Raw genomic sequence first — 24,358 nt, forward strand, 5'->3', positions numbered from 1 at the left:
ATGGATAAATATATTATGTTTTGCGAAAACTCAAGCAACAAAAGTTGTTTATGATATTAGTAATATAATAGTTCTGAAAGGTTGTTAGCATTTTAAAAATAACCCTGTAGGTATATTGTAAATATGAAGTGTATTCATAAAAACCCGAGTTTGAAACTTTGCATATTGTCAGCAAGCACTATACACGTGGATGGGAGGTTCCCATCTTTGAAGTCGGTTAAGACAAAACTGTCCATATTAAACTTAAATTCATAAGTCTACGTACTTGTAGTTAAAAACATTTAAACATATTTTTTAATGTACTTGGTGACCTAACTATGAAATCCATGATTAAAAATAATAAATACATAAGCACGCACAAGTAAATGGCAAACAAGTTTTTTGTATAAGTCATATTAAAAAAGAACATCGTAAGCACCAGTAACTTAAATCCAACTTAACCGTTACTTAAAAAGTACTTATTGTAAAGTAACAAATAATATTTTTTCGGTAAAATGAATAGTTTAGGAACCATGTACGTACTTACATTATCTCAAGAATTGCCAGAAGTTAATTTGACAGTATACGGCGCAAAGTTACTAAAACTAAAATTATGTTAACTTAGGAGAGTTTTAAGTTAAATATTTTAGTGATATTATTATGTTAGGGTTTTGATACTTTACTGTTTAACATTAAAGTAAGGTCATCGTTCAATAGACCTATTTAAATAATACACGAACTATATTTGATAGAGGCCTTCCAATACTGTTCTGATTTGTGTGTGTATTATAACCGTAATGTAGAATAATACATTTTAAGTAAAACTAAATTTAACTTAAATATTTTGAACGAACAAAAAGCCAGCTTTCATTTTCTAGCCAAATGAAAAACCGACCCGTCCATTGTATTCTTTTTAAACAAACATTACAAAACATTACTTGAATGTTAAACAGCTCAAAAAGAGTTTTATTACAAAGCCAAAAGTCACTTTGGGTAAACTGTTGACATCCTCAACAGTTACAAAGTGATTCAGTCTTCTGAAGTCATTCGAGTCAAGCAAACTGTTCTAGCAATCTATGAAATATTCTGGAAAGAAAAGTAAATGTTTAGCGTCGATCTCACAAACTTAGATTGGATAAAACATGAAATATTTTTATTATTGAAAGGCCTAAGGGAAAAATGAGATAAGGAACTTTTTGAGGTATTATAGCTCGCAATACTTGTTATTTTAACAGAACTGAGACTTAACTAATTCTTACCTTGACCTATTCAATTGTTTACATTTCACGCAAGCCAAAAGGAATGTCAAAGGAATCTGTTAATTTAGAAAAAAATCAGTCTTGAAAATGGATGAAAAGATGCCCCTACACTGGCAAGCAAATTCAATAGCTACCTGATGATAACAAATAAATACTTAAAATATGTAACATATCGTGTACAAACTCATGGTGTAAAACTAGAGCTTACAATTTTACAAAATGGTCCATAATGATTTATCTTGTACGTAGGTAGGTAAAAAATCTAGCACACACGTTATTTATTTACACGAGCACCGCGAAACAAATGATTAAAATTCATATTATTTTTGTTCTTTACTTTCGTCTGTCACTGATATCACTTTGTTTATTCACTACAAGCTCATTGGCACTTTGGTAGTACTCACTGTACTGCAGAGTTATCACTACACTTCTGTACCATCTTCACCTTCGTCCTCAAACAAAGGTTCTGTAGTATTATTCAATTCAGGATTAGGCTTTTTCTTAGGTTTCGGCGGGGGTCTGGGAGGAATCTTCCCGCTTCTTCCTAATGTACCTGATTGATTAGGGGGTGCAACGCTTTCGTTTTTTCTTTCACCTTCTTTCGATGGTGACTTCATCTCTTCGTTTTCCGCTTTAGGTAGTCTTCTTAAAGATCCAGTTTCGGGTTTGCCTTTCCGACTCAAAGTACTACTGTCGGAAGCTTGTGACTGAGTATCACTTCTATCTGAGAACAGCGGCTTTCGAGGCTCATGCTGAGGAGTTGAAGTATTCTTTGCAGTCCAACTCATCCTGCTCACGGGTTCCTGAGGGCCAGGCGTTGATAGCTGAGATGTGACGCTGTTTCTTTGATTGCCCACATACTGAGGACTTTTTGGTACAGGAGAAGGTGCAGGCTCTTGTTCCTCTATGGGTGCATAAAAAACTGGATGAGGTGGTTGATATACTGGCGGGGTTGCAGGCAAAGGTCTATTCTTCATCGGAGAGAACTGAGCCTCCAATCCAGCCTTGTTCAAAGATAGAACCGAGCTGCCGTCAGCGGTCGTTCGCAAACCCAGATTATCGTACAACGGTTCCTGGGCCTCTGTGCTTGGTAGAATTTGTGTGCTCGCTGTACTAGACCAACTGGGTACCCTTGGTCGTCTAGGTATAGTTACATATCCCTGCCTTGGAGTTATGACCGGTGGAGTGATAGGTGCTGTGAAAGGAGACTGAGATCTTGAATATGGCAGCGTTCTGAACAAATTCTGATTGGTCATTCCGTAGATGGGGGAATGAATGGGGCTAACTGGATTCACTTGTAGCGGTAGTCTTGTTGTATCAGGTACTGTTGAAGCATTACTCGCTGCTGGGGATATCTGTGCGGCTCTCGCCGGGAATGATAACAAGTCGGGTGGATACGCTCTTCCATCAACACGTCCATACTCAACATTGAGCGCATCTTGAGATCTTTTCTGATGTTCGTAGTCCAAAGACCGCCTTTCGTCGTCATTGTGAGCTGAAAATACAAAATAAACATTTAAGGCATCGTAATTTTCCATAAAATGCACAAAATAAATACAGTTTAATGGATTCTTGTAATCCCGAATTAGCATAACGGCATTTGGGTATAATAACCTGCTTGTTTCTTATTCGTAGAATTAATTTGTTTACCAACGTTAACCCAATTTGCTCGATGTAATTACAATTTTATCAATTTACACTTTAATCTACAAACAACGGATATTTTGTGGACGCCGAAGTCACAAAAACAAGAACTGATTTGTTTAATCTTATTTAAACATAAATCGAGTTAAGTTGTTAACTTGGTGAAGTTATCGACACAAAGTATGAAGTTATATGTATATGCGGACTAAAAAATAATAAATCATTGTATGCTTACCAAAAACAGAATCATTGTCCAGCAATGTCTTGTTCAGCTCCGACATTTCGGTCCCCGAACTAGTAATCAATGGGGGAACATCGTATCGTCTTGGCGGTTTTGTAACTGGATTCACCGCAGTAATTAAACTCTTTTCCATTTCTGGTATCACTGATCCTTCGATCAAAGCTTCTCCATTTGAAGCATCCCCCTTTTTCTCCGAATTTCGTCGTCGACAGCAACACCAACAAAATATAACAAGTATGATGAGTAAAATAGCGGCAGTACAAGAGACTCCAATTAATACTGGCAACATATTATTGTCCATTCCAGTTGGTACCACAATGCCAGGTGTATTATGTGCTACAGCTAATACAACCATTCTCTCATCTACTCCGCCTGTGTTTTTCGCAACGCAGGAGTAGTCTCCATTATCAGAAACGCCTGTGTCCACAATCGTTACATTTAACCATTTAGAGTTCTCTGTGGCGCTTTCACTTATTAAATATTTCTTTGCGCCCGTGTACCGACTATCTATAATCTGACCGTCGAATACCCAATGCACTTCTGGTAGCGGGTTGCCATCGACTTGACAAGACAATGTAATGTTTGTATCTGAAGATCTTAGAGTTGTACTGGTGGATGGATAGACTATATTCGGCATACATGCAAAGTCACTGGTGCTTAAGTTCTTCCAATCGGTCTTATGAAGTTTAGGTGGTTCAGCGCAGACAATGGGTACTCGGTGTAAATTCTTGGTAATAAACCAATTTCTCAATGGCGCTAAATAACAATCACAACGCCAAGGATTATCATGAAGATCCAAATTAGTTAGGGATAACGTATTCAAAACATCTACCTTCAAATGTTCCAGTTTGTTACTATCCAATCTCAAATCAGTAAATTTGGGAACATTCATGAATGTTTTTACGCCAATTTGTACAATCCGATTATTGCTCAAATAAAGCCTTTGGAGGAAAGGTAGATTCTTAAACAATCCGTCTTCTAATTTCTCAATTCGATTATCGTTGAGAAATATCCATCTAATTTTCTCGATAGGATCAAAAGTGTCTCGATGAAGAGAAGTCAAATTGTTAAATGATAAGTCCAACTCAATCATAATAGCCAAACCTTTCAAGCCTTGTTTATGTATTACTTCCAATTGACAATTGCTTAAAAATAACTTCTTCAAATTAACTTGTCCAACTTCTGCGAAAGCTTCTTTTGAAATTTCATGTATTGGGTTTCCAGAAAGGTTAAGGGTTTGAATGTCTGTGCTTATATTTTTTGGTACTGAGTCGAAATGTGCGTGAGAACAGTCCACTTGTTTGTTACCACCTGCCCAAACGCATTTGCATTCGTCGGGACAATTCTCAGTGAAATCTGCCGATGTAACGGCTACTACCAAATTTAAAACGAAAAGTCTTCTTATTGTGTCACCCATCTTCGGCTTCAGAATCTGTAACAAAAAGAGAAACGTATTTGAGTTTCCTGTTTTAAAGTAGCAATAAAGATATAAGTACATAAAATAGATGGAAGAGCGGCTGTTACATTCCGTAGGCATTTTAATTGCCTTTACAAATTAAAATTAACAGTTGTATGCACTTGAACGTACAGACACATCAACAGATGAAAGGATGTTTATTGGTAAAGAAAACATAGCTTTCTTTAATTTCAAACGTATCTCTTGAAGGAAGTTATACGGGAGTGGTTGGAAAATTGTAACGAATTTCATGATATAATAAAAATGTTTATTGAAACAATTGTATGGTATCTTAACATGGCATTGTTATGCGAAGAACATTTTAAGATGAGATAGAACATTAGAGCACGCAGTAGTTTTATAATAAAACTTGATGAGAGACGCTATGTCGTATAGGTGCAGCCTAATGCTTTGGCCTACTACTGCCTCTCATGCAGAGGCCATAGGTTCGAATTCGGGCTCACACGTCTGAGTTTTTCAGAATGTATGAGCGAAATTTAATTTCAAACTTACCATGAGCTTTTCGGTGTAATAAAAATAAAAAACACCGTGGTGAAACATTACATGAGCATGTGGTGTGTGTGTGTGTGGCGTGTCTAATATGTAGTGTGTTTATATGTGTATAGTTGTAGGTGTGTGTCCATATACTTGTATGAGTCCAACTAAAAAAATCAATGTGTACATATACACTGAATAAATGAGTCTAAAATGTGTAATGTATTACAGTCCTGTTTCAAGGTGATTAAGTTAAAATAGATTTCCAACTTCAGAAACAGACACCAACACCATCCATTTCTATTCTAAACTGGTAATCCGGAGTTTGTGTGTAATGCTCTGATCCCCTCGAGGCAAAAGTTGTCGGCTTAGTTTACGGGGGTCCTCGTAACATGTTGAATAAACTAATTTGTTTTATTTTTGTCTACTTTGTTGCTAGTTAGTTAAGTTGCGATGTTGTGTAAGGTGCTGTAGGATTTCGGTTAATGTTTTTGTCAATAGCCCGCTTTACACAGTCACTCTATCACGCGTGATCAGGAGCGTACGGGATTGCGCGCGGGAAAGCCCTCGCGATTGCTCGTGTTTGTTTTTGTTACAACCGAAAGAGCGTCCATATAAAGGCTAATATCGCAGGATAGACTGCGTGTCGGAGTGCGCGATGGCGCGCGTGAATAATAAGCGCAAACACGCGGTCTTTCCCTTTTCCTTCCAACGTCTTCACACACGCGCTCTTTCATCCCCTATTTTACCCCATTTAAGATTTATTTTTGTGCCAAAAAGTAGCCTATGGCCTTCTCCTAGGTTCCCGTCTATCTCCATATCACAACTCATCAGTATAGGCTCTGTAGTTTATGTTGAAAACGTAACAGAGTTACTTTCACTTTTATAATATTAGATTGGATTCAGAGTTATGCAGGTAAATGGAGGACAACAGGAGTATTATTAAGAAAATTACTTTACGGAACATCTTTTGATGTACTCAGTTATTGAAATTACAAGTCATTTTCAGCTGTCTATGAAAGAAAGAAAGAAACATTTATTCGGATAATTTTCAGGTTAGTTTTCTCTATCTAATTTCGCTGGCATTTTTTATTATTTCAATATTCTAGAATATTATCATGAATTTTTATTTAATATTTCACGAGAATATACTCGAGCACTTAAATAATAAAAATTACTAAGGAAATTAGACGGCTATTCACAATAACATTTCAAACATATCATGACATGAAATGAACTAAAGTACGTAATAATAGTCGAAAAGTGTAGCCAGCTCAGGTCAGGGCAGAGCCTCAGCGCTGGTTTTCAGCTGGAACCTGAGAGGTTCCAGCTGAAACCAGAGAGCTGGTTTTAAATACTTAACATAGTCAAGGTAACACAAAACGACTAAACCTAATTAAAACAAGACCGAAATTACAATTGTACTAAAATAATTGTGTTCTTACATAAAACGAGGCTGTGCTCCACCTATGGTGGATTTAGCATGGGCCTGCGGCGCGTGGTCGGGTTTAGATTGCGAGGTGAATGGCAGCCACATTATAAAATGGCGAAAAATAAATTTTGACCGCAATTAATTATCAAACACGTACATGACATTTTCAGTCGGATTAGAGCAAATTTTTATGAACCGCTAAAAAACGCTTGTGTGGCGATATTGAAAAATGATGAAAAACGAATGTTGATCACAAATTATTAACAAGCACCTCAATAAAACAAAATTCTTCATAATCTCTGAGTAATAATAAACTATTTAAAAAAAAAGCTATTACATGATTTTAAATGAGATGGAAAAGTTGCGCCCATTTATTTGTCTCATTGACGTTATTTCATTTATATTTTTACGAAAGCCAGATAAAGAAACAATTACCGACTAAACCTTTGTACTTTCAGTATCGCCTAAATGACTCCTTGGTTCTCGCTAGCACTTCAGACTAGTTGGTTCGTACTTTTCATCAAATTGACAGTATATCTATTTTTTTATAACGCCACGTAGCCATATCTTGTCAACGTGGAGCAGTCGCTGCACAAGACTTAATGAACGACTAATAAGTGAATCGTAGTTTTTAATAGACTTCAAAAATGAGGAGGTTCCGTATTCGATTGTATTTTTTTCGGAACCAATAGCGATTTTTTTTTTGTTGGAAAGGGGTACCACAGTATCTTAATTTCTTCAAATTTGAAGGGGTCCGTTACTCAGTCACTCTCAGACTAGTGTGTGCACTACCTAATTTTCGTGGCAATTTTTATTATTTAAATATTCAAGTATATTATCGTGTAATTATTAAATAGTAATTCACAACAAAATATTCGAATATTAAATAATATTGCACGATAACAAAATCGATTATTTAAAAAATAAAAATTGCCACGGGAATTAGATAGCGAACACAAGTCCGATAATGATTTCTATAAAACTTGGCAAATGGTGCATTATGGCAAAGGTGGTAAAGCTCCTTGTGAAAGAGTTTGTCCAGGGATATACTGCCACCTTTCCATAGTTCTGCCGCCGTACGCAGTAGTGCCAGCAATACTGTGTTCCGGTCTTGAAGGGTAAGGGTGCTAGTGAAATCACAAGCACATGAGATTGTCAACTTACGTCTCAGGGTGACGGGCGCAGCGATAGAGCCCCTGAGATCTTTGCGATTTAAAGACCTGAGTGACACTGCAACTGTTATGGACAGGCGTGTAGATTACCATCACGCGCACGACTTGTTCGTCCCGTCACTTCTAAAAAAATATATACGTAATTACTAATGTTTAAAAAATTGCTGTAAACCAATAACAACAGTATCGCACAACAAATACCAGCGATTTCTATTTTGTAAATAATTAAAACAATGGCAGAATGTAATGTAAATTAATTACAGAGTTTTCCCGGAACACGGCTCGCTTAGGGCAATAATGTTAAGATCTTAATTGAGATTCGTCGAAATTCTTTTACGCAGGTCTAAATTGAGTCGCGACATATGAATTTGCTTAAATCCTCGTTAGTACGTGCTCTCGTATGTGAGCCATGCGATAATTACATTCTAAAAGTGAGGGTGCGCGAAACAGCGCAATTTGTGTGAAAGTGCGTTCCACTGTGTGAACTGCACCTTACGCTTTCCTTGGACGTTTGGTACAAGCACAGAAATCTAAATTAAAATTAAAAAAAAATTATAATATCTACCTCGAACGGCTTTGGTTGATTCGGCATAACAGTGGAAGTGTTGAATCAATTACTTTGAAAAAAATACATAGTAAAAATGAGAATATACACTGATTACTATACGGTGTGAAAACACAATTCCTAAAAATTTTCACGGTAGAAAAAAACACAAACTTACCTCGATATTTTACAAAAAAAACTTTTTATAAAAAAATAAATTCATAAATATAGCCAGTGTCCCGCCGCCCGTACAAGGCAAATTGAACCGTATTGGTATGGGAAAAATTAGAATTCCAGCTGAGGTAGTCTCGACCCTAAAGGCTATTCAATATCACAATATTTTACTACCATGATATTCAATTATTTTTTGAAAAATTACTCCACTAGTTTGTTATAATTATTAATACAAAGATCGGACATTAAGAAAAATTTCATCCATTCGATTGAATTATTTGTTTTCAGTATACTGTTCCTTGAGGCATATAACAAACTGGTTAGTCATATTTTTTTAAATGTTTGATTTGAAAGAAATACGTGATTTGATGAATTCAAATCACGTATTGTTTGTTGTGTTTTGGGAAAGTATATGTAGAGTCATGTTTTTAAGTCAGAACGGAGTTAGTAAATAAACTTGTCCGAAATTCGCATCTGGCCATTCTGGTACCCAGGAAGTTTCTTAATTATGGTACCTACTTATTGTAGAGCACAGGGATTTACCTAGCGAGACCCAAACGGCAGAAAAGTTACTTTTGAACTTTAAGGGCCCAGGCAAAGCGAAGTGGAAAAGAGCTATGTGTATTACCTTGATTTTGAATTAAATAAAGGAAAAACTTTTTGCACGGACAGCCTTTTAACTTTAACATACGTATCGTCGGTATTTTGTGGAAAGGGCGTAAGTCACATTTCGAAATTTTCAGCGGAGCATGTTTTACGTCCTGAGTTAAAATTGAATTGAAACCAGAACGTAAATATTTTTAATCAGTCGTTAAAACCTAAAACGTGTTTCCTTGAACAATTTTTTATTTTAATTAAATACCAAGTCGTGGGCCCGGTGCTAAGCGACACGCCTGTCCATAACAGTTATAGCGCCACTCAGAGCTTTAAATCGCAAATATCTGAGGGACACTGCCACTGCGCCCGTCGCCCTGATACATAAGTTCACAAATCCCATGTGCCTGTAGTTTCACCAGCACCCTTCAAAACCGGAACGCAGTAATGTTCACATTACTGCTTAACAGTACTTCTTTCACAAGGAACTCCTTGTAGTAGAGCTCTACTGCTATTAATAAACGTCGCTTACACCCTTTCTACAAAACACTGATCATACACTTCACCTCTTTTTTTTGTCGCGGCATTCTGTCAAATATGTAACGTACAAACTGTGCTGGACCCCGATTCAGAACTCTTCGATATCTTAACCGAATTGGATATCGTTCTCGAATCGAAGGAAACTTTCCGAGCTATTGAGAACATTTGAGTTAAACGTTTGGATTCATATACGATATTGTTATCCAACAACGTTATGAAGTCGGCGAATATGAATTATAAGAAAAATGGAATCCTTTTATATACATTTTTAAGACTTTAAAGGGCTAAAATAAAGGAATGCATTAATCTCGCATTAAAATAAATTAATAAAATTGAACAAAATTCTCACTTTATTTAAAATAATAAGAGATTTCCATATTACATTCTTGCTTTGTAAACAATAGGACGTTCTATAACTTTCATTTGACTGAATAACGTTTGTAGCCTGTGCCGGTCGAGAAGTTCGAGTAATCGTACGGGTGTGACGTCATTCCGGTTCGGTTTCGAATACGACAGTTTGACGTTCGGTTCGGTGATTGTGAATAAAAATGAAAAGAGATCGTACGATATCTAATTCGATTAGACAACAAAGTTATCGTGAAATTTTGAATCGACCTGCAGTTACGACATGGTAGCTGCGGAATGACCGAGATTGCGCGAGTTTTTTCCGAAAGACGCGCAACCTGTTTTTGTGGCTCGTATATATATGCTATAATCTCACTACAGAGAATTTAAAATTTATCAGCGGTTTCGTACCTCCACATGCACGACAGTTCTACTGTACATTACAACTCTTCAATAAGGCCAATTATAACCCATTTAACACGTACCTTAAATGCTAACGTGCATATAATATAATACAAAAACCTAAATAACTAACTTACATTTTGTCGGTGCCGTGTGGCGCAATATGGGGTTTTGTAACCGACCTTGGAATCACCTGTGTACGACACTCTTCGGCCAAAACTCCTTCATCAAGGTCTTTAATATAGCAACGGTCATCATCTGATTAAAATTAAATAAAATTGTTTCATAATAAACAGGACGAATACGATGTGCGCCTGGTGGTACTCGACCTTAATCTGTGGTCTTATTTGCGGTAACAAACAAATTTTAATGTTGTTGTGTTTTTTTTCGTTAGGAAAAAAGGCAAACACCTCACACCATACTCACATAAGTGTAGGAAATCTTAAGAGTGGATACTACTTCAGCTAGAATTTAATTTTTCCCGTACTGAATCGGTTCTAATGGCAGGTTATTTAAGAATAATTTTTTTTACAAACGAAAGTAAAATAATATGAAAAATCTTAGAATAATAACGCATAGAATGATAGTTTCATATCAAACGAACTGTCAGAAATGAGGCAAAAATCAAATTCATGTAGGCTAGTTTTAGTAGTAGGTTAATTTTCGGTTTTAGTGAATATTTATATAAAAATACAAGTTGCAACGCGTTACTTCCTTGTGGAATGTGATGTTAGTATCTATTTTATGTTTGTCTGACGTATTTTTACACTCATTTACCGCACATTTCGTCATTTTTAGCTAAAATTCTGGAGCTGTTCGCGGTGCAAGTTGACCTTGAGCACTGAAGGCCCGCCCGCTCGTGTAGGCCCTTTGGGAGCGCTTCAATTTGCCTCACTTAGCGTGTGCGGACTAGGTTTCTATGCGTTATTATTCTAAGGGAAAAATGTATATCGTACAGTATACGTGTTCATTTAGTTCAGTTGATATTTAAAAAAGTCATTGGTATATGTAAAGTGCTTATTGAATAGAGCGGTTTTGTCATTGACTTACAAATAAATGGACGACGGGTCTAATACAAAAACCACGAAAAAAATATCCCAAGTCAACCTATTCGAAATTTAAATTGTTATGTCATCGCAGTATCGCGCTGTCCGTAGAACAAATGAAAACTAAAGCGGAGTGTCGCGCTCTGTATACGATTTTAGCGCCTTACAAGTGCACTTACAAGGACACTTTTTAGCGCGGACCCGACGTCCATATAATTGTAAGTCAATGGGTTTTGTAGTAAAATTTCGAGGTGAGTTTGTATTTTTTTCTATCGTGACAATTTTTAGGAATTTCACACCGTGTGCTTATCAGTCTATATCCTCAATTTTACTATTTCCAAAGTTATTGACTCAACACTTTCACTGTTGAGTTTCGTCTTCGGTGGGATGTTATATCCGAGTGGAGTGATTTATGTGTACAGAGTATATATTTCGGATATTACTTTTATTCTTGTTCTTATTACTTTTGTCAAAACGGTAGCGTTTGAATAAATAGAAATCACGAACACTATCTCAATCGCTTTTCACTCAAGACTTACAGTCGCGAACAAAATAAGACAGCGTAACAGTTTCAACGCCTTCAGCATGTTCTTTAGTTGCCTTTGCGATGTTCGCAATTTGTGTCAGTTTATTAATGTTATCGGTCCATTGTTAAGTGGATACCTTTGTACGAAGGCCGCCATAATGAGAGCACTTCGAAAAGTATTGTCAGAGAAAATGGTCGATGAAAACCGTTTGGAGAAATTTCACCTTTGAAACACGACTTTCGTGAAATTAGTTTTGTAGAAACACTTTTCTTAGTGGTTGTATGTATCAGATTACAGAAAATACGGGCACATGGGATAAGGAACAAAGTGGAGAGATAACGCAAAAAACAGACACCACAATCAGATGGGAATAATAATGCTGAAGAGAAAAGGATTTAACAAGCAGTAGAACTCCTTGTGAAAGGGTTCGTCCAGGAAAGTACTGCGACCGTAGCTATTTGTGCCGTCAAGCAGTAATATGAGCATCACTGTGTTCCGGTTTTGAAGGGTGACTGGTGAAATTACAGGCACATGGGACTTGTCAACTTATGTCTCAGGGTGACGGGCGCAGAAGCAGTGCCCATCAGATCTTTGCGATTTAAATCTCCAAGCGGCACTGCAACTGTTACGTACAGGCGTGCAGCTTACCATCAGGCGCACGACTTGTTCGTCCCGTCACTTGATATTATAAAAAAAGTAATACCCCATAAAATTCTCATCAAACTCTTCGGTACAGTTTGTTTACATTTAGTTAATTGCCTAAACCTTTGTAGTATAAGTAGCGGGCACCAGCTTGTACTCACATAAGTATTATAAATGTAACGTATACTAATAATAAATAACGTCCATATACATATAGGGGCTTATCCGCTCACGCGATACTTGCAGCCGTAGACGCATACCACACCTAGAGGTGCCGGTGATGGTTTTATACCGATTTATCGGATATCGAAATTATAACAGGTAAAAGAACTAATACTAATTGCTATTTCGGTAACTACTCTAGCAAACCATAAAGTTTTTAATGCCTGGGTCTGTCATTTAAAAAAAATTAATAACTTCAAAAATACGTCACGACAATCGTGTGTGTTATTGTTTGGGCTGGTGATTTCGGTGTTTATTTATTGAAAACATACCGTAAGTAGCGTTTTTTAAGTTTACCCTGAATATAAATGTTTATAAACTATACTTTAAGAAGTAATTTCATGGTAAACGTTAGAACCACTCAAACGGAATATTATCATATTTACCCAAGTACACCAAAAATTTCATTAGTGCAGTATTTGCGGTGTATTACTGCATTTTATTTGAGATGTTTTTGTTGTAGTACGGAGGGTATTTATTTAGCAATACAGAATAATAATTTTTATTTATAAAAACTTGTACTTAAACTGAATCCTTTTCTAATTTGCGAAACCAAATAGCCGCCATTTTGCGGTAGGATGAGCGCATCGCGTGAGCGGCTGTAGGAAAAAGTCGCGTTCAACCTCTATGGATAAACCAACAGACTGACTCGCCACAAAAGACAGACTGGTAATACTAACAGAGATTTAAAGTTAGACCGACTTTCTTTTAGACAAAACGACGTCGACTAGACTGCTGATTGCAGAAGACGACTTCCCCAGAAACATGTAGTTGTGGGAGCTCGTATACCGGTCAGACCAAACGGACAATCGTCGACTGTATGAAGGAACACATCCGAGCAGTAAAAAACAATGATCATCAGAAAGCTATAGCACAACATCTGACACAATTTGACACTAACCACTGGATCGAGTTACGTAGTCCCCAAGTACTTTCGACGGAAGGTCATTATATACCACGTTTGGTGCAAGAAGCCATCGAGATCACAAAGCACCAAACGTTTAACCGCGAAGATGGATTTAAACTATCTAATGCGTGGAACCCGCTTCTTTGTGATAAAAACAAACAAACATAGTTTAACTTCAGTTTCGCATGTGGATACAGTGAGTGTGGTTTCTCGGAAAAAAGTGAGTGACAATGTTAACGCCACAAATAATTGACATAAGAGTCATCGTCGTCAGTGAAAAAGGGTACACAAAATTGTCTGTTCTTCAAGCTGTCATCTGCCGCTGGCCAGTCAACCCGTGACCATGGAGCGTGTAACCATTGCGTAATATCGGGAAAATAAAAAGAAATCACATCGTGGTAAGAAACCTGCAGTTTGTGATAATCATTTAGAGAATAACCACTAAAGCCTTACAACCAGTATTATACAGACATACTATAAAAGTAGTCCTGGTATTGTATGCATATAAAATAAAAACAATGAGATGATTACAAAGAGAGTTCAGCAAGAAAGTGACAATTGTAAAGAAGAAAAATAAACTTTGTAACCATTGTACGAAATTAATAGCTGACAATATATCATCGATAACATAATGAATGAACATTTTCATACAAACATCATAAATTGTAATAAACGCTATACTGGCATACAACGCGTCTGTTGTCCGCTTGGCGCACAATACACGCTTGTCTTCATTGAAGACTGTTAAACAGAGGTTAGATCTTATTGACCTTTACTTGTCGTACTTTATTTAAGTAGGGCGTGAGGCAGAAAAGGAATAGACGGGAACAGTTAATAACAAGAAAGGGCATCGTATGCGGAGACATTCGGTGCTCTAATAGAGACAGGTTCTCGAGTCTGGATGACATGAATTGTGTCTCGGTACGTCATCAGCACAGGGCGAGACTCGTCAAATAGTCTCCCAAGGTGGTACCAGAGATGGTTCGAAGTAGTGTGCAAGGGCGTTTCCGTGTTCCCACCGGGAAGCGGGTGAGGATTTCCTGATGTAAAAAAATTGCCTATGTTAATAAATCCATCTCAAGTCAATAGTTCCTACACTCTTTGATTACGCGTCATATCGTCGAGTTGTTTAAATGTTAAAATTTGGTGTCGACGCTACATATTTTCGTCATCCGTAGATCTTTATTATCCATCATCTCGTTATACGGGTCCTTCATGGACGTACTACCTTTTCTTTACTCTTCATCTCTCTTAAAACCATTCACACTCATATCACATGTTTACAATTTCAATAACACTGTGTACATCTGCAACGGCTTGTGTATAGTTCAAATTACTATACACAAGCCATGTTAATGAAATACGTTTGCACTGCACTAGTTAATAAGCAATACCTATTAAGGTTAATGCCTTGTTAATAGACTTCCGATGAACTATTATTTGTCAATAACTTTGTAAGGTTAACCTCATTTATTTATACGTATTTTTCTTTAGACATTTGTAAGATTTTGTGGTCACGTTGTACGTTAGACGGAATCAGTTTTACATTTCTAACAATGCTTTGCAATATAAATTTTAAAATTTTCGTGGCAATTCATTCATAAATTGGTAAGATTTTTTAATTTCTTTGCAATGTTTTAGGTCGGTTAGTTAGTTAGTTAGTAGTGTGACGTGTAAGGTGTTGTCAATGAGATGATGATGCTGTAACGTTCAATTTCACTTGATGTACTCAATGCCTAATAAATATTTATATTTCATATTGTGCGCACATTCCTTTTGATATACTGACTTTGTTTTTTATTCCTTTAAATTTTGTATTCTTTTTGACGTTATGTTTTTGTGACTCGTTGTTGTCAATCGCTACATAAAATACGTTCCCAAAAATCCTAATGGAGTACTAATTTCTTCTATTTCTCCTTGCATTCGAAACCACTAGCAAGGCAACACATATCCATACTATTCCAGCGCACTCTGATTGCGTCATCTCATCAGTTAACCAAGGCATCGCATATGAATCAATTCATACGACATGCAGGCCCTTGTTATTTTTATTAGGTGGTCTAACCCTTTAATTCGTTCATTCATTACAATGGCCAACGAACTCTAAATTTAGTGTAGTTGAGATCCGATTTAGTTTTAATTAGTTTTAGGCTTTATAGGTCAGTTAGTTAAGGTTCAATAGAATTTATGTTGTTTGGGACTTGTAACATGGAGTGTTATCCGTTTAGTAATTTAGTTTCGCCACAAACATTTCACGCCCTTTTCCCATCGGGGTAGGCAGAAACAGCTTTCCACTTATAACGATCCTGTCACGTCTTTCGCTTCACCGACACGCATCATGCTTTCATAAACGCTCCTCGGTTAATGGTGCTCTTGATCTGGCCTTTCTTTGGGACGTTCTCAATAAAGAGATTTATCAGATAAGTGGAGATTTTTTATAATACCAGGTGATGGGATAAACAAATCTTGCGCCTGGTGATAAGCGACACGACTGTTCATAACAGTTGCAGTGTCACTCAAAGGTTTTAATCGTAAAACCTGAGGGGCGCTACCACTGTGCCTGTCCCAAGTGCTTGTAAATTATTCACCAGCTCTCTCAAAACCGAAACTCAATAATGCTCACAAGTAAGTTGGTAAAACTTCCCTAGAAAATCTCTACTGTTACTAAAAATCCATAGACTTTGCCTACCCGTTGTATTTATGTCGCGATTTCAATAAAGCTACATAAACTTGCTTTTATAATACAAACTTGCGTCGGGCGAGGCACAATTTTCATCAAAAAGTTTTGGCAGTTGGTATAACACTATATTTCTTTTTTTTTACAATTAGAAAAAAGGTAAACAAAGGAGCTGGGATCGTAAACCTTTCTCTTCGGAGAACAAACAACAGTAAAGGATGACATCAAATTTGCTAAAAACCCCGTTGATAATATGTTAATAATATATGAAAAGATCTGTTCAGTGTTTGAAACCTCTGCTTTACCCATTGACTTACAAATATATGGACGTCGGGTCCGCGCTAAAAAGTGTCCGAACTTATTGGGCGTTAAAATCGTATACAGAGCGTCATTCACGCTTTAGTCTTTGTTTGTTCGATTGACAGCGAAGCAAGCAAAATTAGACAGTACTGCGATGACATTACAATTTAAATTCAACGTTTTAGCTTTTTCATATTCCTTTACATGTCACTACGTTTAAATAGGTTGACTTGGGACATTTTTTTCGTGATTTTTGTATTAGACCCGTCGTCCATTTATTTGTAAGTCAATGGTTTTACCAAACTTTTTGTAGTCTTTGAAATAGATTAAGCAAGTAAAGGTAGACATTTTCAATTTTTATTGTAGTGAATACCATTACTAATAATTGTAACTTTTTTAAGGCGCGTGAAACTGGATTCATGCCTGAGTTTGCTGCCCTTAGAGGTGGAATATTTTCTTAGAATTTAAATGGGATCAATACAGAGTACACCCTTTCCAACAAAAGAAGAATCATCAAATTCAGTTCACAAATGACAGAGTAGTCACGTAATATATAAATACAATCAAATTGAGAATGATAAAAGACCCAAAATTTCCTTCTATTCTAAGTTAGAAAAATATATGAGCAGATGTTTGTATGATTATATATATATATAACCCGTGTGTGGAGCTCTAAAAGAAGAATTCCACTTGACAGGCAAATGGTGATAAATTTTATACAAAAGAAAATTTGCTAAGTGTCCTTCCTCAGCACTGTCTCCGACAGACTTCTTTGCCAGACACACAGTATAAGTACGTAAAGCTAGTATGAAAACTCAAGAAATGGATTTTGGTCCACAAAGTACGTTAATTGTTCGTTTTCAATCTATTGCCCAGTGAATGTATAAGCAAAATTGTCGTTAACACAAAAAAGCAGCAATGAACATCAACAAAGTATCCTCTCTGTTAGCCACACAATTATAATACATTTTCTAAAAAAAAAAATAGAGACATTGTGTCAAAATTACGTCAGAATATTAAAGCAAATTTTCATTAGATTTTTAAGAGTTCGTTGTCATAAAACGCGATTTTCTGGAGTTTTCTTAACGGGGGTTTGAGATTTTATTGAGTTCAAATAGGAGTTGTTGTTCTAGTTTTATTTTAGAGTAGATTTGTTCAAAGTTTTACAGACTTAAAAAAAAATGTTTTCAATTGAATTTCAATCTCTCTGCTGGATAAATATAATTAATTCTTATTTGACTACGCATTTTCAATAAACAATGTGATTAGAATAAATCACGTGGAAAAACCTACAAGTCTATAATGTCATTTTTTAAACCGCCAACGCAAAAAGAGGGAAGTTCTAAGTTTTTGTCTTTTTTTATAATACCAAGAGATGGGACGATCAAGTCGTGCGCCTGGTGGTAAGCGACACGCCCATCCATAACAGTTGTATCACATCTGAGGGTCACTTCCACTGCACCCGTCACCCGGAGACATAACTTGACAAGTCCCATGTGCCTGTAATTTCACCAGCACCCTTTACCCTTAAAACTGAAAGCACTCATTATTGCTTGGCAGCAGAAAAAGGTATGATGGCAGTACTTCCCTGGACGTACAAGAAGGTCTACTAAAATATATTATAAGATATTCCATGCTGGTCTGCCACGCTGAGTTCCCGGGTTCGATTCCCGGACCCGGAGAAATAATTGCCTTCATTTATTTCGTTCGTTAGTTTGGGTGTAATTTGTGGTTGTCTGTGTCCATGTGTGTGTGTCCATGGCACCCGCAACCATTTTCCTTAATGGTACGTTATTATTATTATATTCCTGCACTATCCTCAACATCTTTTCATTGGTGTTTCTTTCAGTCCCAACGTTCCTTTTATTCTTCTCCAGCACCATTTCTCAAATGCTTCCAAGTGTTCTCTGTCTCCCTGTGTGGTTATCCACGTCTTACTTTCATTCATTAGTAACCACTTTCTATAAGAGGAATAGAAAAAACACACATAGTTACACAAACTGTTACTCCAATCAGTGCTAATCAAAATTAACATCACTACCTCCGTCCATTAATTCCACTGTTTGTGTTTACATTGTTAGTAGAAATTTGGAAATGTGGGGTGCAGAGGTGAGAATTGCATTAATTCTTGTGCAATAAAGAGCGCATTTTGTTTAGCACCGACAGGCGTCTAGTTGTGTAACTTTAAAATATGGGTTTTTAGTAGAAGTCCTGCCTTTTTACCTATTTCTGCTACCAAGCAGTAATGTAGAGTTATTGCGTTCCGGTTTTGAAGGGTAAGGGTGTTGGTGAAATTACAAGCACATGGGACTTGTCAACTTATGTCTCAAGGTGTGACGGGTGCAGTACAGTATCACACCTCGGACACTCCAAACGACGGTAGAAACTTATTTACCTACTACTACTACTACGTACAGCAACGCGCTGTCTGCAAACACGCAAATGTGTGCGTCAAGTGGTAGGGTTATCTTCCTTGATTATTTATTATCGGCTTTAACATGCACAGTGACTTTGTTAGAGCAAATGAAAGTATTCTATTAGGTAAATAACATGATCGTGCCATCATCAACACGCAATAGGCGCCTCGACTTCAAGTTGCAGACACCAGCCCGTTACACCAAGTACCAAATAATATGATCATTACGTACACTAATAATTTCATTTGTTAAATTCTAAGACAACCGTAAATAACACCAGTTAAGTTAAATAAAGTCACATAAGTAGCTTAAACAAATGATAACATAATGGGTGAATAACACTACCATAAATTACCCACACTAAAATATTTTGAAATAGATATAGAGACCATTTATTGCAACTTGTTTTTCAACGATTTTTTGTAGATTAACTATTTTTTGGAAAATAAGAGTTCTTTGACTTCAACATTTAACAACTATTTTTCTCACGCAGTTACTATTTCGAATAATTTTCGAATAATTGACATGAAAGTCTTTAAATAGGTAGTCCGTCAAGAAATCGCATTATATTGGAAATACGGAATTTAAATAATAAAATCGTCCTTAGCGAACGACTCGCTGACAGCCCTGTTGTCGTTCCGTCAATGTGGCCGTCAATATGCGGTATCTAAAACCAGAGAGGGGCGGAGAGTGACATTTCTCGTTACTTTTTTATTCTCTGTCAGTGCCCGTAACATCTTTGCAATTTAAAGCTCTGAGCGGGACTACAACTGTTATGGACAGGCGTGTCGCTTTAGCACTGATGAGAGAGAAATATAATAAACAATAAATAAATTACTTTACTTACATCGTAAGTATTATAAATTTATAAAAAATATAATAAGATGATTACAAAGAGAGTTCAGTAAGAAAGTGCGTTTTCAACTTTTTCTTGAAAGAAGCAATCAACGGGTTAGAGTCTATTCCACAAATTATCTCCCTATCAAGAAGCAACAGCTCTCCCACTGGGTTACAAATGTACTTAACACTATCTGCGTAGAAGCTCTAAACAAGGCAAACAATGAACAACCGAAAATTGGTCGTACTCGAACAATACGTAATCAACTTAATTGTCCACAGGCAATGTAACCGATGTCCGATATAAAGGTGGTGCAATGAACCGTAATATCAAACGTATTGCCCTTTGATGGAGTACTTATTGCAAAGGGTTTGCGTTTATATTTTTAAAGCAAAGGATATTGTACCTAAAACTGTACACCCAAGGGCACAGAACAATGAATACAGTAGCAGTGCTTAGTGAGCGTGACATTTTATGGTTTTGCAATGTAATTATTCCTTCCGGCTGGTTTGGTCAGAATGTCATTATGTACTTACTATACAAAATTTTCAAACCTCAAAAATCCCGTTTCCTAAAACGACTGATTCTCATAATAATCCTTTTTAAGTTCGTCTTCTAATCATGTTCTCAAAATTTCACAAATGTCAAATTTGTTTTACCCGCGTTTTGTATTTGGAGTACAATAAGGGCGCGTTTATTCGGCAAGAATTTCATCGCGCTCACGCCGCGCAACGACCGCGTGTACGTGTGCAGAGACCGAACTGTCATGGCAAAATACGCTCTATTTATTAAGCATTTATGTTTTAATTTAAATGAAAGCATGGCGTGTCTTTGGTCTACGCCGGTTCTGCGCCAGCGCGGTTGTATTATTCCGAGGAATTTATATGTTGTTGCCTAGTAAATAGAATCTAGATTCGCCATTAATGTAAAAAAAAAACTTGATTGAAAACTTTCGTGTCGTGTAACTGGGCGCTAACGATTTAAAATAATCTCTTTAAAACCGTTTAAACTATTTTTTTTATCACTAACGAACGATGTTGCCTGTGTTGGAAATTGCTATGCTTGTTTTCATATTTATCTGGTTTTAAGCTGCAAATAAGTCTTCACATTAAATATGCTTTTTATCATCCTCATAGACGTGCCGTCATTTGCCATTGAAGAGCAGAATACCAAAAAAATTCAATAACAGTTGATTATTAGCTAAATGTCTAGCCACTAACGAACCTTTACTTTTAACTTTTAGCAGAATACCAAACGCACAAAGTCCGGTCATTAACAATCTATCTACACACAACTGAGATAACTTAAAACTAGCGCCCAAAGCACACCCCGGACACTCCATACAATGGTCGAAAGTTATTTACCTACTACTACTACATACAGCAAGGCGCTATCTGCCAGAGCGGCAACATAGCAAAAATTCTAACGCGAATTTGCTCATTTCTGATTCTGCATTAAGACAGGTCTATTTTGCATATTTCCACTCGCTGATGTCGTACGGTTCACTCATATGGGGTAACTCCACGGATGCCAATAGAGTCATGCTAATGCAAAAACGTGCCGTACGCGTATTGGTTGGGGTAAAACACAGACATTCCTGCAGAAATCTCTTTGTAGCGCAACGCATAATGACGATAACTCTACTTATACGAAATTATAATGTATGTTAGAAATAATTTGTCTTCATTTGGTACTGTCAATGTTTCTGGCATCCCACTTCGCCGTACCGGTCATTTGAGAACAGTCCCTCGACGCATGGCACTTGCAGAGAAAAACCCGCGTGTCATCGGACCTACTTACTATGAGCGTTTACCCGCTACTCTCAGACTTGAACCGTCTGACGAAATATTTGGGCGCCGGCTGAAAGACCTTTTCTTGAAAAATCCTATATACTCCGTAAAAGAATTTATGGACTTTAAATTGTAACGAATTCAGTATTTTCTATTTTTATTCTAATTTTTACCGCATTAACATACTCTTGTACAATTGTTATCAACTTATGACGATCCTTGATGGAGAATGATATTTGATATATAATTTAATGACAACAATATTATATAATGAATTGTTAATTTTCTAATTATTGTGTGCTTTTCTTATAATTTTCCTTTTTGTCTGACGATCTCAATATAATTTCTTATACTTTGACATGTAGTGCAATTTATACTGTAATGTTATATATATTTGAGAAATAAATGAATCTGAATCTGAATCTGCTATCTATAATTTTATTTTATATCAATATAATATTATATTTTACATTTATTCACTAACTAGAATAATCTTGAAAGTTTATTAAAAAAAAGTTAAAAGCTACCTAAAGTGTTATATTTTGGACAGGTACTTTTAAATAAGGTAACTAAGGTATTTGAAATTGCGTGTCCGATTTATTTATTTATTTATTGAGGTATACCAACAGTTAATTTTATCATTACTTAGTTGTGCAAAAATGTTCGTAATGTATAAATGAATACTATGTTCGAATTACAAAGCCGTCTTAGCGCGAAAATGTCTCGCCGACAGCCCAGTTACCGTTCAGTCAATGTGACCGTCAATGTGTGGGGCGTGGTGCGGTATCTAAAGCTAGGGAGGGGCGGAGAGTGTCCATTCTCGTTACTTTCTTGTTCTCTGCCCAAGTTTTTCATTAACCAAAAGATTCTTGAAGCACTTTCTATGCGTCGGAACTTAACCTTAATTTTTTTTTTATTTTACTAAATACGGGATCTCCTCTCAGGCTAGGGTTTAGGTCATAGTCCGCCACGCTGGCCCAATGCGGTTTAGGGCCTTCACGTGTTTTCCGAGTGTTGTGAACCTTTTCCAACTTGTAGGTTTCATCACGATGTTTCCTTCACCGAAAAGCTCATGATAAATTTCAAATTAAATTTTGCACATAAAGTCCGAGAAACTCAGAGGTGCGAGCCCGGATTCGAACTCACCGTCCCTGCTTGAGAAGTGGTAGGTCAAGGCTACCAATAAGTCAAAGACAAAGAATCATTTATTCCATAGGTAAAATAAAATACACTTGAAAATGTTATTTTTTAAGCTACAGCTTGTTCCCTGTGCCGACTTCCCAGAGAATAACGAGCAAAAAGCTCTAGGGGTGGCTCTTTTCTAATAAACCCAAATGCTATGGAATACACTTTGAATCACATTTGTGTGGAATCTAGACCATGTATGAATAAATAAATAGTGTTCAATCCGTTCTTAACCCAAAACATTCAAACTCAATAGTGCGTATAAAAGGTAGCTACATTTATTTCCATGATATTCGATTTGTGACGTAGATAAATCTCACATAAATGCTGCTCTATCAATCTTTTACGTTGTTTCATATTGCCACGAATATCTGTAGACGATTTATGACGTATCTTCGTCTATATTATTTTTGACGACCCGCTGAATTGCAATGTACTATGAGTAGGCCCTATTATCTAGAAGAGCAGTGCCGTCTCTCATCAATCAAAAATATTTCACTTCTTTAACTAACAAGCTTTCAGAATCATCATCCTCTATGCAACCCGATTTCACTCACTGCTAGGTACAGGCATATTATAATAAGACAAGTAAGGCAACAAATGCCTACACTTCCTTCGTAGGGTCATCATTATTAATTTTTATAATGTATCTGGAGGTTGTAAACAGGTGTTCATCATAGTATTCTCGTGCTATTATATTTAAATAATCTTTCTTAAATGCAGTACTTACTGATATTTTTACAGGAGGATCAAGGCTTGGTGTCTCGATTGATCAATATCTTCCTTGGTCAGCAGATTAAGATCAGCTGCATATGCAGTCCATAGAATACGTGAGCTTAGGTACCGATGTTGCTACTGCTAGATTAGTTTACTTTAGTTACTTCCATAGTATAATGTCCTACGGGGTTCTCATGTGGGGTAAAGCGGCAGATATTATGTACAAACCATATTTGTGTTACAAAAACGAGCGATTCGTTCCGTGTATCGTTCAGGTTCTCGGATTTCTCTCAGAGAAAAGTTTAAGGAGACTGGTATCATGGCTGTGGCATCACAGTACATTTGGTATTTAACAACTTCTTTGCCGGAGCGTCATTTGTGAAAAATTTATTTCTTCACTCAGAGACGTACCTTTACAGCTACCATCGCTGACTAGTGATGTCGCTAGAATTGTAATTTTTAAGTTTTATTGAATGTCACGATGTTTTACTCATGATATTAAATTTTTTGTGAATTTAATCCACTAGTTTCTTATAATTATTAATAACAAAGATCGAACACTCAGAAAAAGACATTCGAACAGGTTAAGTTCGAAATTGCACCATTATTCATTATTATAACAATCTAGTGGAGTAATTTCACAAAAAAAATTCATATCATGGTAGTGAAATATTGTGACATTTAGTAAACTTAAAAATAGTATAATTTTCCAATGTGTAGCAATCGCGAATTCCTTGAACTGACTTTTACAAGTTAGGGAGATGCCACACGGGCGTTGCGACGTCGCAACTGCGTTGTACTACATATCATAAA

At 36.5% G+C, this 24,358-nt stretch overlaps 1 protein-coding gene across 2 annotated transcripts in view; it reads right to left on the reverse strand.

Moving 5' to 3' along the window:
• Positions 1–1,315: 1,315 nt before the first annotated feature.
• The window catches only part of LOC113240598, a 160,475-nt gene continuing 137,432 nt past the window's right edge, over positions 1,316–24,358 (reverse strand). Inside the window, exons 1-3 of one of the 2 annotated variants that reach the window (XM_026477937.1) lie at positions 7,671–7,689; positions 3,118–4,555; positions 1,316–2,733 (exon numbers count right to left, since the gene is read on the reverse strand). In XM_026477937.1, coding sequence (XP_026333722.1) covers positions 1,661–2,733; positions 3,118–4,540 — 2,496 coding nt within the window. In that variant the 5' untranslated portion in view covers positions 4,541–4,555; positions 7,671–7,689 and the 3' untranslated portion in view covers positions 1,316–1,660. Of the gene's footprint in view, positions 2,734–3,117; positions 4,556–7,670; positions 7,690–24,358 lie in introns of those variants that run through there. The other variant, XM_026477936.1, reaches the window with a different exon arrangement.

This window comes from Hyposmocoma kahamanoa, unplaced genomic scaffold (genome assembly GCF_003589595.1).
Source record: "Hyposmocoma kahamanoa isolate Upper Pololo Valley unplaced genomic scaffold, ASM358959v1 157, whole genome shotgun sequence".
NCBI classification, from domain to species: Eukaryota; Metazoa; Arthropoda; class Insecta; order Lepidoptera; family Cosmopterigidae; genus Hyposmocoma; species Hyposmocoma kahamanoa.